The 17,732-nt window shown below is 32.9% G+C and overlaps 1 protein-coding gene across 24 annotated transcripts; it reads right to left on the reverse strand.

Moving 5' to 3' along the window:
• Positions 1-1,781: 1,781 nt before the first annotated feature.
• Positions 1,782-16,813, reverse strand: LOC137823124 (calcium-transporting ATPase 3, endoplasmic reticulum-type-like). Of its 24 annotated transcripts, none has more exons than XR_011083064.1 (20): positions 14,033-14,373; positions 12,730-12,855; positions 12,566-12,620; positions 12,204-12,371; positions 11,144-11,342; positions 10,242-10,308; positions 10,042-10,129; positions 8,485-8,642; positions 8,294-8,362; positions 8,072-8,178; positions 7,367-7,505; positions 5,105-5,249; positions 4,341-4,448; positions 3,648-3,800; positions 3,456-3,560; positions 2,615-2,707; positions 2,497-2,541; positions 2,252-2,384; positions 1,946-2,071; positions 1,782-1,836 (listed from the first exon to the last, which is right to left on the reverse strand). XR_011083064.1 is itself a non-coding variant. In XM_068628255.1 (20 exons), exons 11-19 carry the CDS (start codon positions 7,486-7,488, stop codon positions 1,983-1,985), a joined length of 942 nt encoding a protein of 313 aa, XP_068484356.1. In that variant the 5' UTR covers positions 7,489-7,505; positions 8,072-8,178; positions 8,294-8,362; positions 8,485-8,642; positions 10,058-10,129; positions 10,242-10,308; positions 11,144-11,342; positions 12,204-12,371; positions 12,566-12,620; positions 12,730-12,855; positions 14,033-14,370; the 3' UTR covers positions 1,782-1,836; positions 1,946-1,982. The 24 variants fall into 24 exon arrangements, 13 of the variants coding, with proteins under 13 accessions (XP_068484356.1, XP_068484353.1, XP_068484358.1 ...); XM_068628255.1 differs by having other exon boundaries at positions 1,946-2,020; positions 10,058-10,129; positions 14,033-14,370; XM_068628252.1 differs by having other exon boundaries at positions 1,946-2,020; positions 8,485-8,966; positions 10,058-10,129; positions 14,033-14,370.
• Between the last annotated feature and the right edge of the window lie 919 nt (positions 16,814-17,732).

Here is a 17,732-nt window from a genome sequence, read left to right on the forward strand (position 1 = left end):
TTCAATACCATAATTAAGCAAAATAAGTCCACAATACTAAATACATAAATTCATACAAATATTACAAAACATAAATTGTTAAGATGAGGATGGACTTGGATCGCCATCAGTTGAACTTGATCCAACCACACCTTTAATTGCTCCCTAATTTTAATTATCAATTACAAAATTAAGAAAACATATTAAATTTTCTATAATTAAAAATCAAAACTGAAAAACACCAATTGAGCAGAGAAGAGCAATTAAAATTTACAAAAAATTATTTTATATAGCTTAATAACCATGAGCAGAGAAGAGCAAATCAGAACTGCAAGAGGAAAGAACTGTGTGCACAAAGAACAGCAAGGAGAGAGAATCACAAGTGTACAGAAATGCAACCAGAACTACAAGCGAAGAGAACAGCAAGCAGAGAGAAACACAACCAAAGAGCACAGCACACCACCACACAGCGAAACAGTGGTGAGTTTGGCGTGACCACATAAGAGAATGACATGAAGTGAACCCTAATCCACGAGGTGAAGGAGAAGAGGAACCTCATCGCAGTGAGATTTTTTATTTCTGCACAAGAAATGACGATCATTGGCGATGTTTTGGGTTAAAAAAGAAAACCCCTCTAGTCTCGCCAACTTGTATCAAGCTTCTACGAATTTTGTGACCAAAATTATATATTATGACCTAAAATTAATGGTTTTTGTCATTTATCATCATCATCATTATTTGAAACGAAATAATACATACTAAACGTGATATTTATGAAGTACACGGTGACAAACAAACACTATTATTAAATTTGTTATCACTGTCATAGCATGCGTTTCTTAATAAAGCTAATAATAACCTATATATATAATATAATATTCTAATACAATTAACTTCGTTATACCCTAATGAAAAGTACTTTTGACCAATATTGTAGACAATTAGATCCATATGCATGTCATATAATGTGATGATTATTATATGTTAATTTATATTCTACCGTTCTATAAATCATTTTTATATAAATAACACTTCAAAATACACTAATATATTTTAAGTCCATATCCAATTAAATGGATTGGACTTAAAATCCAAAAATATGGATTTGGATTTGAGATAAATCCATTTAAATGAATTAAAAGTAATATGGATTTGGATCAATTATGGATTGGATTAGGCAATTTGGATTTTTTGCCCACCCTTGAGGGGTAGTATGGCTAATATTCATTCATTGGTTTTGGTATTTTTCCCATGTTTATACCTAAGCTTGGAGATATACGCTAAAGAGCTGAGAGCTTATTGCTCTTTCTTTCCATTTGTGTTTGCATACAGTTCCATTAATAAAATAGACTCTTATTTCTAACAGGACATTGTACTATGGCTAAAAGTCATTCATTGGTTTATGTAGCAATCTATACTGACTTCTAAAGTGGTTTGAACCTGAGTCTCTCTGGTTCCACTATCTCCATTGTATATTGAACTCTTGATAATTCTTCTGTTGCTCTATTTCAATTGTCCTCTTAGGATCCTGGCGTCCTTTATCCAATTACTTCTTTGTTAATGGTACCAAGAACCTTCAGTACAAATTTTCCCAACTCGGTTATTTACCTACAATCACAAGGGATTGGCATTACCCATCTCTCGTCTCTCTAACTACCATATGTAACTGCATAAAAACATAAAAAGCAATGCTAGTCCTCAATAAAGAAATATTGCTGGAAAAATTAAAGAAGCAACGCCCAATGGGTATAATAAATGATACTCAGTCCATAAATAAAGATCGGATTGAGATTTCTAGTTACCTCCTATTACCAAATAGCGAAAGAAGAGCCAATCACTAACAACGGCTTCATTCACCTATACATTCAAAGAGAAATAAAAAAAAACATAAGAGGGAGATTGGGAAGGTTGTCTATTTATTTATTAATGAAATAGAAGGTCCACTAATGAATTATTAATACGGCACCTTTCTAGGCTTAGCCCTCATCACATCAGAGTCTTGTTTATTGAAGCCAATAGCAGTGGCAGGCAATCCTCTTCACTGGAACAAAAATGAAAATCTTATTTTTGTGCAATTACCATCGAAGAGACACTGTAATCATATAAAAGCGCATTAGTGACCAACTATCGGCTACAAAACCAGTATCCAGGGGCATAGAAGCCATGCTCAATAAAAAATCAAGAATTTACACAGGTTTAAAATATGAATAAAATGCAGCATCGAATAGAATGAACATTTAGAGATCATCAAAAAAAATATTCTATAACTCACAGGGGCAAGGGTATCCGGTATTCCAAGCACTGCAGCCACAAATATACAAACTACTTTCGCCAATATTAGAAGAAATCATGTATCGAATAAACTGTTTTGTATTATTGTATATAGCCCTTCCCTCTGCCACAGCCTAAAGAGAAACAAATAATAAATTACACGGGAAAAATTATTTTCAACTCAAGAGGGGAGCACAGTAATAATAAGAAGAAAAATTGAGTGGAAATTGATATATGCTATCATACCGCAACAATAGAGGCAAAGTTGTCATCAGCCAGCACCATGTCTGACTATTAACAAATTGTTGATTATTGACTAGACAAGAAAAAGATATAGGAGAAAAGCATAGACAGACGATGACACCTTAGCAACAGCCGTTCCTGAACCCATAGCAATTCCTATATCCGCCTTCTTCAGTGCAGGTGCATCATTAACTCCATCACCCGGCATTGCAACCTAAATTACTGACATTGTAAATTTCGACAAATTTGAAAGAAATTCTTCTGAATAGTTGCATAAACAATAACATCCATGATTCTAAGGTTACAATAAATTACAAAATAGAGGACTTAGAGGGAGAGGGTTAAATAGTACTTTATCAGGAACCTAGTAGAGTTTGCCTAGCACTAATGATATCGAAAATGAACATCAACACAGTCAATCCAATACAATTAATGTCTGTTAGGGTATGCTTTTCCATAAGCACTTATAGGAAAAGAAAACATGAAAAGATGAAGTAAACTTTTCCATAAGCAAAAATTAGCTTATACTCCCTCGGTTCCTTTTTAGTTTATTTTATCTATTTTGTTTAAATTTCAAGATAACAAATTTTTCCCCAAGTATACCCTTAATATAATTAATATGGAGAGAGGAAAATTAGTTATAATAACATAGAGAAAAAAATGTAATGATACATATATGTACATTGGAATAAGAAAACTGAAAGGAGTATAATAGGTAATTCACTTAAATTAAAATTGCAATATTAACTGTAACATTTCAATTCATTGTTTACAACACAGTTCTTTGATAACATTATATATTCCCTTTTCTTTAAATGAAAACATCTTCTGAATGATCAATAGGCATGGAAATTTTTTCAAAAAACCTACTGCAATTTTTAAACATCCAAGTTTCCTAAAATATGTTAATGGACAAAGATAAATTGAAAATAGGGTTGAGAAAGAAACTTCCTAAATCTCACCTTTTTGAATTGTTCTTCCCAATAATGGTTACAGTAAGAAGCACGTTCATGCTTAGTCAGCATATTCAAGGCTGATGGCATAGAATTGAAACCAGGTAGACCAACCTACAAATAACACATGATCAACGTATACTGAAGTAAGGATGGAGGTTCAAACACAGGAGGAGACACAAGAAGGGAAAAAGTACACACCTTTTCTGCCAAGACACGTAGTGCCACTTCAGTTGACTCACCAATTTTTTCATAATTCCCTTTATCAGGATTATACTGCAGGGTTGACTCATTGCAAAGAGCAGAACACATTGCCATGTGAAGAAGACAAGGCAATTCAGCAGAAAAGTCAAGCTGCAAAACAAGAAATTGCCACATTGTTTTAACTATAACAAAATTGCATACACCAGCGCATACACTCATTCGAATATCATTAAACTATCCATTATAAGTTTATATTTTGACAATAAACATACAAAACCATCTGCGCTGCTAAATCATTGCCACCATCAGAGTTCTAGTACAGGGCAAAGTTGTGCTTCAAGGAAGGGTTTAATTAAATGCAATCATTTCTCATGTAAATATTTGCAAAGTAAAACAGCATGGATATCCACCACAAAGCACATATCGACTTCGCACACTATCCATATATCCATGAATATTTTAATTCAATGCAATCATTTCTCATGTAAATATTTGCAAAGTAAAATAGCATGGATATCCACCACAAAGCATATACCGACTTTGCACACTATCCATAGATCCAAGAATATTGTTTTGGGACTTAGTTAAGGTACCTTCCTTATATTATCAGTAATTTACTTAGCCTTAACTGTGATGCGTGTTTTTTGCTTGTGGGTAAATGCAAAAGCACGATAATTAAAATAGTCATACCTGCATCCCTGTACTGTCAAATATTATGCCTTCAGGTGCATATGTTGTTCCGCTGACACTGTATTCAGAAACAACAGGGCCACGATTTGCAGATTCAACAACACATACCTGTACAACAAAGCATAGGATTCTGTAAAGGAAATTGCTAAAAGTCATTCATAAGCCTCCAGGAAAAAATGTCAAGCAAAAATAAAAGTATTCCGTAAATTGAAACGTATAGTGGAAGCTTCATAAGATTAGGACACACTTTTAGAATTACTTTGTTTGCATTGCAACATGTAACAAAATTAATAAAAATTGAATTTGCACGATGAAACATACACTGGAAAGCAATGTGCATAACAATTTTGTAACATCCTGAACCTAACAACAATAATATGACAGGACTGAAAGATGAACATCATAAGCATTTTATAAATGAAAAATGGGGAAGGGGGGAAGAGAAGAGCATAACAGTTCATAAACTGAATACTACTCAGACCTTGAACATCTAGAAAGAAGCACATTTTCTCACAAACTCTATTAATATCACATATATAAAATTCCTGAATAAAAGGAGAGGTTAAAACATAATAGCAATGAGGTTATTATTGATTCAAAATGTCTCATTTAAAACACAACCAAAAAATAAGCATAAATTAATCAGGACAGAGTTCAATATGGATGGCACAATACAATGCGACCCTTGTGGCAACACGAGAACTCACAAAAAGGACAAATGAGTAAATTTTAATTTCATTGTTTCAAGGTCAAGCAGAACTCACCTTCGCAACTGACATCATATTAGTAGTTAGGGTCCCAGTTTTGTCACTGCAAATAACAGTTGTGCAGCCCAATGTCTCGACCGATGGCAGGGAGCGAACAATGGCATTCAACCTAGCCATACGCTTTGTTCTAAGAGCCAAACACCTATTATAAAAGAAAATCAATCAAAACAAAATAGGAAAAAGAAAAACTCACTAGATTAACTTTCCATCACATTGATGAATATACGCGGTTCTCTAACGAAAAAGTCAAACACAGCATCTCAGCATATCATGAGAAGTGTCCAGTCGGTAGGAGGGAATTAGTAATTCTGTTTAAGGACTAAGAAGGTTTCAATAGCAGAACAGCTAGTTTGCTAAGTTTATTAGGCATTTGGCTTCTACTTGGTGGTATAATGTTTAGGGCAAAACACAACCCTTCTAAGGGTTTTTCCACGTGAATATGTTGAGGAATTTAGCAGCTTTGGTCTATTAACTTTTTTAGTGTTTTTCCATTATTGTAAGGAGGATTCTTAAACTCCAAACTTACAAAAAATTCACAATGAATTTCTTCTTTAGCAAAAGAGTTTCTTGCGTAAAAAAATAGTAATAGTGCCCAGAATATCATTATAAAGTATAGACTACACAAAAATTAAGTAGAGATAATTAAATTAGATAATGTGGGTTAGGTACACAAAAGGACAAAGAAACAGCTTATAGACACGTGAGATTATGAGTTTTAAGATAGTTAATACACAAATATGATTATTAAAAATCTCAGTAAATGATAGTGATTGAAATTTGAGTTTAATAGGAATTGTAATTCTCCCTTTCAGCTCATAAAAAGAAATAGTAATACCTCAAGGACATCACTCATAAAAGAGCCTTAAGAAATGCTGCTTTATGGTTTGTTTCATTTTTAACATATTTCTTTTTAAAAAAAATGAAAAATAAATCATATTTGAAGAAGGACATTAACTCCCATAATTAAGAACACTATAATATATGTAAAACAAATTTTAGATCACAAGCCAAAATATCAATACCTTTTTTTATATAATCAAAATTAAGATATTTGAAATATATGACGGCTTCTAAAGAAAAAAAAAACAAAAAAAAGGTTTCTAAACAGACTACACAACAAAGTCCATTTTCTATAGATTGATGACAATAACTATCTATCTATATATATATATATATATATATATATATATATATATATATATATATATATATATAATCATAAGATATTTTATTTCTATATACATGACAATATGATATGCCTATAATTTATATTCTAATAAATCTGATTGTAATAAAATATTCCAATAATTATAAAAATCCTAATTAAATAAGGAAATAAATCAAAAATGTAAAAAGAAAAACAAAGCCTAAAAGATATTCTAAGATAGTCTAGAATATTCTAAGATAATATCTTAAGATATTTCTTATAATTCTAAGATTTGAGATTTACTAAATTTTCTTTTATAGCCATATCATATTATATATGTTATCATTAACTTATACAAAATGCACTCGGTTCTGTTTCAGCATATCTTCCATCTAGTTTTAAATGGCCAAGTAACGCTGACATAACAAGGATAAGAACTGTGTGAAGTCATGCTTTTTGTCTTCTCTACTCTAATAATCAAATAACTGCAATTATATAAAACCTTAACAAATGACAAAATGTCTTATTAATTTTGAATGTTCTCTTTCAAAACATTCCATAAGGATATAAGCTGTTTTCTATTCAAAATTAGTATTAAATGTTTTCTTTATGTTAATAATACAAAACTGAACTGACTGAATTGGTATTCCGTTTTTTTTACAACAAACTGATATCACTACTTTTTTCCTTTCACCAAAACTGAAGGTGTTTTGCCCCTAAAACTGAAGGACTCTATGTTGAAAATGTCTGGGTCAAAGATGTGAGTTAACTGAAAGAAAGTGACAGTGCAAACCTAAACTCAACCGTTTAACTGGTTAGATCATACAACAGACTGTCAAATCAGATTGTCACAAAAAACTATGAAATTTAATTTTATACATGATAAAATATTTTATTTCCTAAACATATCAGTAAATAAATAATTCAAAAACTTATTTTAATTTAGTTTTATTTAGGATTGTTAATATATATGGTGTAGGGTATCTAGTGAGAGCAATTATACATCATAAAACAAAATGAAAATGGCTAAAAATATTATTTTAAATCTAATCACCTTAAATTGACATATATCACAAGATTTGTAAATTCAATTTTGGGAGAACTTCACCTACCAATGGTGATTCAAATATATAACCCAAGGGAATCCATCATAAAAAGGCATGCAATGTAGACAGAGTCGCACGTATGAGTTCAGTCCTTTGGGAGGCTGACAACACATACAAGCATAGCTCATGAATGAGTTGAAATTCACTGCAAAAAACAGTGTAAATATTAGCAATGAATAGACTTCATACATTGTAAATCTAGAAAAATCACATCCAATCACTTAATACATAACTAGCCTAAGAGCTATCCTATCTAAAGATCAAATCATAGATTTACACCAGCGGGACTTCTGGCCAAAATATTTCCAATTTAGAATAATTAAGTCATATGGTAACGTGTGGTTACAGATCAGCTGAGCAGTAAACTATTCTTAATCCTTTTTTTTGTTTTCCAAAAATTCATTTCAGTTCCGAAATAGACAATCCATTGCTAATAAAAACATTAAATCATTTTATGTCAATCAACCCAATCTAATCCTTCATTTAATTTACCAATTAACAACTACTAGAAGCAAATAATATCTCTTGACATTCTTAGTGTCGCTAAATCTCATAGAAGTGAACCAAAAATAATATAGCATCACAACTAAATAAATTAAAAAGGCAAAATCCTTAGAAATCTACTACTGTAAAAAATCAGGCCATTAACACTCAATCTTTCAGAGACCAAACACAAAATAAAAATGAAATGTCAAGCACAAAAGGACATACAATTCTGGTCTATCGACAAGAATTACATGTTCAAAGATTGTTTAAGCTCTTTTATCTTCTGCTGGGTCATCTCGCCTCTTGAAAAATCAAAAACCTTCACTCAAAAGCTGTAAAGACATTTTTTAGGTTAGTAATTGAGATCAGGTCAGAATCTAAGAAATTCAAGAGATTCACAAAACTCAAAGAATAGTATGCATGCAAGTTGAGAAAGTTAAAAAGCACCTGTCGAGGTCATCTGAATTCGGAGGGAAGTAATAAAGTAGCCTCTGAACCAAAAGGGTAGCAGCTTTCCTGTCACGTGCAATTAGAACATGGAAGTTTGGAAAAATAGCACTTTTTCGGACGGTACAAACCAGAGTTGACTCAATGCTTATCCACTACTTGCAAGTTTGGAAAATGATACTGATGATTACCCGTTTCATTCATAGAATGGGAATGGAATATGTTAGCTTTTCTTTCGGGAGGCCCTCGTAAACATCTCTCTAATGTTGTGTGATTCTGTCTCCAATTTTACCTTCTTCGCTTGTCTACCTTTCTTTGCAGTTGTACCCTTCTTATCTTGTTGCTGTTCCTGATAATTAGTAGTACACAAATTAATTCAAAATGAATAACAAATCCAGACTCATTTTTTTCCGTCCCAGCAAATACCTGTAATTCGTTACATAAACCTAGGTTACTTCCTTCAGCAAAACAAAAATCTTCTTAAGGAATATATCTTAAGAATCCTATTTCAATCCCTCAATGGTTTCTCTTCCAGGTTATCACCACAAGGAATATGCAGGTAAAATCTTTAAAACAAGACATTAGCAAAGGCTATACTTAAGATGGTTACACAAAAGCTCCAACCAAGGCTTTTCCTTGAAATACTCTCCTAATATAGAGACTGCATCAATCACTGCACCACACAAGAGTGTTAATGCACAGCAAAACAGTGAAACAAAAAGACCAGGTATGCATGATTTAAAGTATTAAGAAAAGCATCAGATTATTATCAAAGATGGTATTGTTGATTCAGTTATTTAAATACAAGATTACAATGAAGCATCAACATAGATGTGTATTTTGCTTATGCAACAATCCAGAATGACAGAACTGTATTCTTAATTGGTAATCCCTCAAATAAGAGGGGAGAACAGTAACCAATAGTATGTTTTCAGATAATAAGAATATAGATAGCCTATTAACAAAAAGGATAAATTCAACTATCCTATTTCTATCTCCCAAGTTTAACCAACAACACAACATGCAGTTATTCGATTCGTTTCGCAGTTATTCCTAATACCCACAATGTCAATTGTCCATGCCAAGAGATACAGTTCATATACACAAATCCTTATGAGGTCAAGAGATTATCTTCTATGCCTGTACAAGTGCTTGAGAATAAGAATTCCATGAACACTTATAATAGAGAAAAATGAAATAAAACTTCTCCAGAAAAAGCTGATTTTACAAGTGATTGTAGAAAAACATATCCAAATTAAGAAAGCCTAATTGACTTTACTTGACAATGTTCAATTCTTGTTATTAATTAACTAGCTTTCTGATTTTCTTCTTTATATTTGGTATGATATAGGCTAACATCTTTGGTAATCTATGAAACTTAATGATCTTCCCTTGATAAATCTGGAATTTCCTAATGGGGCAAAACTAATTACTTAAATATGGTTGGCATTGTTCTCGTGTCAGAATTGAAGTTTTACTTTAATAATTTGCATAATACCAAGATGACACTTAATATACTTAATACATAACTCAGAAACTAGCCGAAGAGCTATCCTAGTTTGTAAAGATATCTCAGAAATACATTTCATCTAAATCTGAGTTGCAATATGAAAAGAGTCAGAGTCAGATAAAGCAGGGCATATTTACAAACTATCACCTTAGTTAACCAGAAAATGTAAACCACAAAATATGTTGAGTAAGTATAAACATTCCATACGTGAAAGGTGACTAAAAACGTAATAACTTACTAAAGTGATTTATTACCACAGCATCAAAAGTAGAGTCAAAATCATCAATTGCAAAACATATCGGATAAGCAGGAGTCGTTTCCATTTCCTATACACATCAAGCACAGTGTAATTGTCAATAAAAGTATAAAGTATCCAAAAACAATAGTATTCATTCTTTTAAATATCAATATATAAAAGAAAAAGGTAGGTATACTTGCCTTTTTAGAGTCCAATAGAAAATTTACACGACTTGGGGATGCATAAAGCATAAACAGTCTTCACAATCTGAGAAATTACAAAGGGTGACTCTGCGAAATCAGAGGATATTATGTGTATTTTTACATTTAGAGTTTTAGACATTTTAAACTTCAAACATACCACTGTTAGGCATTTAGTATTGAGAATAAAAATGCATTGGCTTGAAGTTTCACAGAAAGGGACCCTCCAAGTCCAAAATTATGAACAAATCCTTATTGACAAACAAATTTAAACTACAACACCAACAATAGGTTGACCATAGGAAAGAACAAAACAATCATAGTTGTAGACAATAGCATTCTCAAATCTATATCCATTTCAAAGGGACAAAAATAGTTTAATGTAGAACTTGAATGAGATAAAATATACAATGATGCAATACATAAAAGCAAGCAAGGTTACTAAACTTGAGAGTTTACATGAAGTCATGGGAACTCTGTAAACTCGTAATAATTTACTTCATATGAATTTTCTATTATACAAATAACATACTAATTCAACATTTCAATACCATAATTAAGCAAAATAAGTCCACAATACTAAATACATAAATTCATACAAATATTACAAAACATAAATTGTTAAGATGAGGATGGACTTGGATCGCCATCAGTTGAACTTGATCCAACCACACCTTTAATTGCTCCCTAATTTCAATTATCAATTACAAAATTAAGAAAACATATTAAATTTTCTATAATTAAAAATCAAAACTGAAAAACACCAATTGAGCAGAGAAGAGCAATTAAAATTTACAAAAAATTATTTTATATAGCTTAATAACCATGAGCAGAGAAGAGCAAATCAGAACTGCAAGAGGAAAGAACTGTGTGCACAAAGAACAGCAAGGAGAGAGAATCACAAGTGTACAGAAATGCAACCAGAACTACAAGCGAAGAGAACAGCAAGCAGAGAGAAACACAACCAAAGAGCACAGCACACCACCACACAGCGAAACAGTGGTGAGTTTGGCGTGACCACATAAGAGAATGACATGAAGTGAACCCTAATCCACGAGGTGAAGGAGAAGAGGAACCTCATCGCAGTGAGATTTTTTATTTCTGCACAAGAAATGACGATCATTGGCGATGTTTTGGGTTAAAAAAGAAAACCCCTCTAGTCTCGCCAACTTGTATCAAGCTTCTACGAATTTTGTGACCAAAATTATATATTATGACCTAAAATTAATGGTTTTTGTCATTTATCATCATCATCATTATTTGAAACGAAATAATACATACTAAACGTGATATTTATGAAGTACACGGTGACAAACAAACACTATTATTAAATTTGTTATCACTGTCATAGCATGCGTTTCTTAATAAAGCTAATAATAACCTATATATATAATATAATATTCTAATACAATTAACTTCGTTATACCCTAATGAAAAGTACTTTTGACCAATATTGTAGACAATTAGATCCATATGCATGTCATATAATGTGATGATTATTATATGTTAATTTATATTCTACCGTTCTATAAATCATTTTTATATAAATAACACTTCAAAATACACTAATATATTTTAAGTCCATATCCAATTAAATGGATTGGACTTAAAATCCAAAAATATGGATTTGGATTTGAGATAAATCCATTTAAATGAATTAAAAGTAATATGGATTTGGATCAATTATGGATTGGATTAGGCAATTTGGATTTTTTGCCCACCCTTGAGGGGTAGTATGGCTAATATTCATTCATTGGTTTTGGTATTTTTCCCATGTTTATACCTAAGCTTGGAGATATACGCTAAAGAGCTGAGAGCTTATTGCTCTTTCTTTCCATTTGTGTTTGCATACAGTTCCATTAATAAAATAGACTCTTATTTCTAACAGGACATTGTACTATGGCTAAAAGTCATTCATTGGTTTATGTAGCAATCTATACTGACTTCTAAAGTGGTTTGAACCTGAGTCTCTCTGGTTCCACTATCTCCATTGTATATTGAACTCTTGATAATTCTTCTGTTGCTCTATTTCAATTGTCCTCTTAGGATCCTGGCGTCCTTTATCCAATTACTTCTTTGTTAATGGTACCAAGAACCTTCAGTACAAATTTTCCCAACTCGGTTATTTACCTACAATCACAAGGGATTGGCATTACCCATCTCTCGTCTCTCTAACTACCATATGTAACTGCATAAAAACATAAAAAGCAATGCTAGTCCTCAATAAAGAAATATTGCTGGAAAAATTAAAGAAGCAACGCCCAATGGGTATAATAAATGATACTCAGTCCATAAATAAAGATCGGATTGAGATTTCTAGTTACCTCCTATTACCAAATAGCGAAAGAAGAGCCAATCACTAACAACGGCTTCATTCACCTATACATTCAAAGAGAAATAAAAAAAAACATAAGAGGGAGATTGGGAAGGTTGTCTATTTATTTATTAATGAAATAGAAGGTCCACTAATGAATTATTAATACGGCACCTTTCTAGGCTTAGCCCTCATCACATCAGAGTCTTGTTTATTGAAGCCAATAGCAGTGGCAGGCAATCCTCTTCACTGGAACAAAAATGAAAATCTTATTTTTGTGCAATTACCATCGAAGAGACACTGTAATCATATAAAAGCGCATTAGTGACCAACTATCGGCTACAAAACCAGTATCCAGGGGCATAGAAGCCATGCTCAATAAAAAATCAAGAATTTACACAGGTTTAAAATATGAATAAAATGCAGCATCGAATAGAATGAACATTTAGAGATCATCAAAAAAAATATTCTATAACTCACAGGGACCCTCCAAGTCCAAAATTATGAACAAATCCTTATTGACAAATAAATTTAAACTACAACACCAACAATAGGTTGACCATAGGAAAGAACAAAACAATCATAGTTGTAGACAATAGCATTCTCAAATCTATAGCCATTTCAAAGGGACAAAAATAGTTTAATGTAGAACTTGAATCAGATAAAATATACAATGATGTACTACATAAAAGCAAGCAAGGTTACTAAACTTGAGAGTTTACATGAAGTCATGGGAACTCTGTAAACTCGTAATAATTAAAAATCAAAACTGAAAAACACCAATTGAACAGAGAAGAGCAAATCAGAACTGCAAGAGGAGAGAACTGCGTGCACAAAGAACAGCAAGGAGAGAGAATCACAAGTGTACAGAATTGCAACCAGAACTACAAGCGGAGAGAACAGCAAGCAGAGAGAAACACAACCAAAGAGCACAGCACACCACCACACAGCGAAACAGTGGTGAGTTTGGCGTGACCACATAAGAGAATGACATGAAGTGAACCCTAATCCACGAGGTGAAGGAGAAGAGGAACCTCATCGCACTGAGATTTTTTATTTCCGCACAAGAAATGACGATCATTGGCGATGTTTTGGGTTAAAAAAGAAAACCCCTCTAGACTCGCCAACTTGATTGCAGAGTCATGAGTTTGGCCGAGTTCACAACAAGTCTACCGAGTTTGCTCCAAAAACGAGTTTGTTTCCAAGTCAACTCTCCCAAATGGGGGTGGGAACATAAACTTGAACGAGTTTACGAGTTAACTCACAAGTTTGATAACCAACTGCTGGAAAGGAGTTAAATTAAAGTCACAGTTTATTACATACAGGAATGGATGAGGATACACACAGGAATGGATGAGAAATAGGGTTCCAGGCAACCCTTGATCAAAATGTCAAGAAAGTCTAAATCAAGATTTTAAACTGATATAAAAGGAGGATATATTAACCTCAAAGTAACAGAAATCTATAAATCACTTACAGTGCCACACTTCCAAATTTGAAGCCATTAAAACTGAAATTCATCATCATAGAATTAAAGTACAGCCCGGAATTGTGCAAAGATATTTCCAGCATTCCCAACAGGTCTTTATGGCAATTAATCAATACAGAAAATAAATAAAAAAAGGAAAAAATGAAACAGCTAGAAGGACAGGACTGAAATATTTGGTGTGGGTTGGGATGAGCCTGAATAATACCAGAAGAACTACACCTTCATAAAAGAAACTAAGGTTCCAAAACATGCCAAAGCAGTATCTTGAAGATGGAAATTATTCATCATCATCCCACCAAGGACAGTGTAATTGTCAATAAAAGTATAAAGTATCCAAAGACAATAGTATTCATTCTTTTAAATATCAATATATAAAAGAAAAAGGTGGGTATACTTGCCTTTTTAGAGTCCAATAGAAAATTTACACGACTTGGGGATGCATAAAGCATAAACAGTCTTCACAATCTGAGAAAGTACGAAGGGTGACACTGCGAAATCAGAGGATATTATGTGTATTTTTACATTTAGAGTTTTAGACATTTTAAACTTCAAACATACCACTGTTAGGCATTTAGTATTGAGAATAAAAATGCATTGGCTTAAGTTTCACAAAAAGGGACCCTCCAAGTCCAAAATTATGAACAAATCCTTATTGACAAATAAATTTAAACTACAACACCAACAATAGGTTGACCATAGGAAAGAACAAAACAATCATAGTTGTAGATAATAGCATTCTCAAATCTATAGCCATTTCAAAGGGACAAAAATAGTTTAATGTAGAACTTGAATGAGATAAAATATACAATGATGTAATACATAAAAGCAAGCAAGGTTACTAAACTTGAGAGTTTACAACTTTTGATGTAATACTTTTGGGCTCTCCAACTTTAACCTCAACTCAAATTAACACAAACTCAAACCTAGATTCTAATTAGGCTATATCTTACATTTTGAGTAAGGCCTAAACACAAATTCTAACGCGGTATGAAAGTTTATCCTAATGGTTGTTATTAAACCAATTTCTATCACTGTTAAATGGGTCATTGCAGGATCACCTGTACAGTAGATGTCCAGTCTTACAAATCTCATTGAGATGTTCAATCCTAAATGTGAGGAGTATGAGTCAAAGATCATATACTGACTAGTGATATGACTAAAATAGCATACATAAGTAAGCACAAGCTAATTTAAAGGCCAAAACCAAAATAAAAGAGGAACAAGTTTAAAAAATGAGATTGGATTAACATATTGGTTTGTTATAAGCAATTTTGAATTGTTTAACAATTAGATATCCATGAATGCCGTCAACACTTAAAAGTCTCAAACACCTATAACAATAGTTTTCACCTTTGATTGCATGAACAGGGGTAAAAGATCAATCAGTAACAAACATTTTTTAGATGTAAATGATTCAGAGGAGAAAGAAAAGTTAGAATACTATCATCATATACAAGAAGCACCCAGGAAAACGATTCATCGTATAGCGTGAAAACATTGCAACAAGCACTTTCGGAGTTTGAACTTCTGCAGACCCTTATATTGTGTTTGCACACGTGTAAGAGATTTTGAATAGATTTTAAATTTGAATTTACCTTAGGTGCCCACCTGCATACAAAATAAGGCTCAATCTCTGTTTTGTTGTTGGAACCAGAAACATGGTGAACCCTGAAGGAAAACAAGACTTCTAAAAGGATCAAATATTGCTTTCATACCAACTTTACAACCAAAGAACATAGCATAAAGATAGTAATTCTAAATCACTAATAACCCGTTTGAACAAAGATTAACATCAAAAGAAGAAAGTCGGGAAAAAGAATAATGCACGATGCAACATCGTGAAAGATTGCATTATCCTTCCACAACCGAATCATAGTCATAAAATTGAACACGGGTGAAGCCACAAAAAAGAGAGCGAAGAAGAACACAAACGTGATCGTGAAATTAAATGTACACAAAATTGGAGATAGGAAGTAGTTCTCTTTCCATTTGTTTCCTTGCAAGTAAAGATGAAAAGCAAGAAAGGCACCTCCGAAGAAGTCAAGAACAGTGGTGTTTTGAAGCATGATCAGAAATTTGATCGAGTAGGCCATTTCAAAAACTTTGTAAAACAAGTAGGCCAAATTTCAGCACTCCCATAAACCAAATTGTTTTGTTCTTTAAAAATATTTCAGGAGTGAAATGCCCTTATCTTGAAGCCTTATGATGGGATTGTCTTAATGGCTTCCATCTGGTGCTCAGCTCACAGTTATACAAGAAAGTTTTTATCTCTCACAAGCAAAGAGACGATAGCCTGAACTTTGACTCAAACAGAAACAAGATTTCAAGAAAAGAACAATAGGAAAGCCAAATGAACCCAAATGTACTAAAAAATGCGAAAGAGGGATTGAAAAAAAGTGGAAAAAATCGAAACTCCTCAACTCACACGCACACCTGCCCAAAGATATAAGGATTTGGAGGCTAGACTTGATGAAATGAATAGGAGTGGTGAGGGTTCTGGTAGTGATCCGCAGAAGTATGAAGCACCAGTTCCTTCGACCGAGGGCCAAACTGAAGCACCAGAAGGATTTTCCTTATGAATCCGCCAATTGCTGTCATCTCAATGATAATGTCATCTTAATGATAAATCCTTTTTGGAAAATGATATTTCGTCACCCAAGTGCTTGCTCCAAATTAAAACATGAATTAAGTGATTATGTGACATAGACATTTTGGTAATTATGAAAAGGTAGTTTCTTCTTTTATCTCTACATTTCTCTTTTTACACCCCTACAATGTTATGCAAAGAACAAACTCTATCTCTATTATTTTTTAAAAACCATAAAATGCACTTAAACTTTTTTTTTTTTTTTTGCATTCCAAATTATGAAATCTGGAAAAATTTCGGATTGACACTTTCGGTAAACTTTTGGATTCACCAATCCGTAATTTAAATTATGCATTTCACATTTAAAAATCTATCATTCAAAAAACATTCCGGATCCATCAATTCTGAATTCATAAATCCATAATTCAAAAAAATGCATTCCGGATCCACCAATCCGTAACAGAATTAGGCTTCTGGATTCAGCAATCCATAAATCATTAATTTATGCAAAACTTGCTTCCAGAACACCCCTTCATCCGAAAAAAAAAATGATTCAGTTTTCGATTGATGAATCCGTAGCCCATTCCCATATCTCGATTTCCGGTAACCACAGTGCCCTTTTTCAAATAAAAGGTCAAGGTCAATTTCGAGATATAGAAAGTTGTGGGGGTGCAAGAAGAAAAACGTAGAGGTGCAAGAAATGTGCTTCATGCGAGAATGGAAAACAAGATTGGCACACAGATCCAATGGTGCTACGAAATTGAGTGTCATAAGCCGGTGGAGACCCATCATGAAGAACAAGAGAGCCATGGGTAGGAAGATATGTGCTTACTTCTTTTGTTTTGCACCAGTCATTTGAGTTCGGTCAAGCAGCTTTACTCCTCTCTTTAAGTTCCTAAACCTTTATAAGAGTACTTCCGCTTGAGGAAGATTGCATGGGATTGACTCTCGGTCATGTAATTTTTCCTCATTCTTACGCATTCGTAGATTTTAGAAGAAGCTCAGAGAGTAGAATTCCTCTACCGGTCTTCTTTTATTCCCTCTCCCTTGCCTTCGTTACTTCTTGTCTTGTAATAGGAGTGAAGTTGTATAGCAAAAGTG

Source organism: Phaseolus vulgaris, chromosome 9 (assembly GCF_000499845.2).
Source record: "Phaseolus vulgaris cultivar G19833 chromosome 9, P. vulgaris v2.0, whole genome shotgun sequence".
Lineage (NCBI taxonomy): Eukaryota > Viridiplantae > Streptophyta > Magnoliopsida > Fabales > Fabaceae > Phaseolus > Phaseolus vulgaris.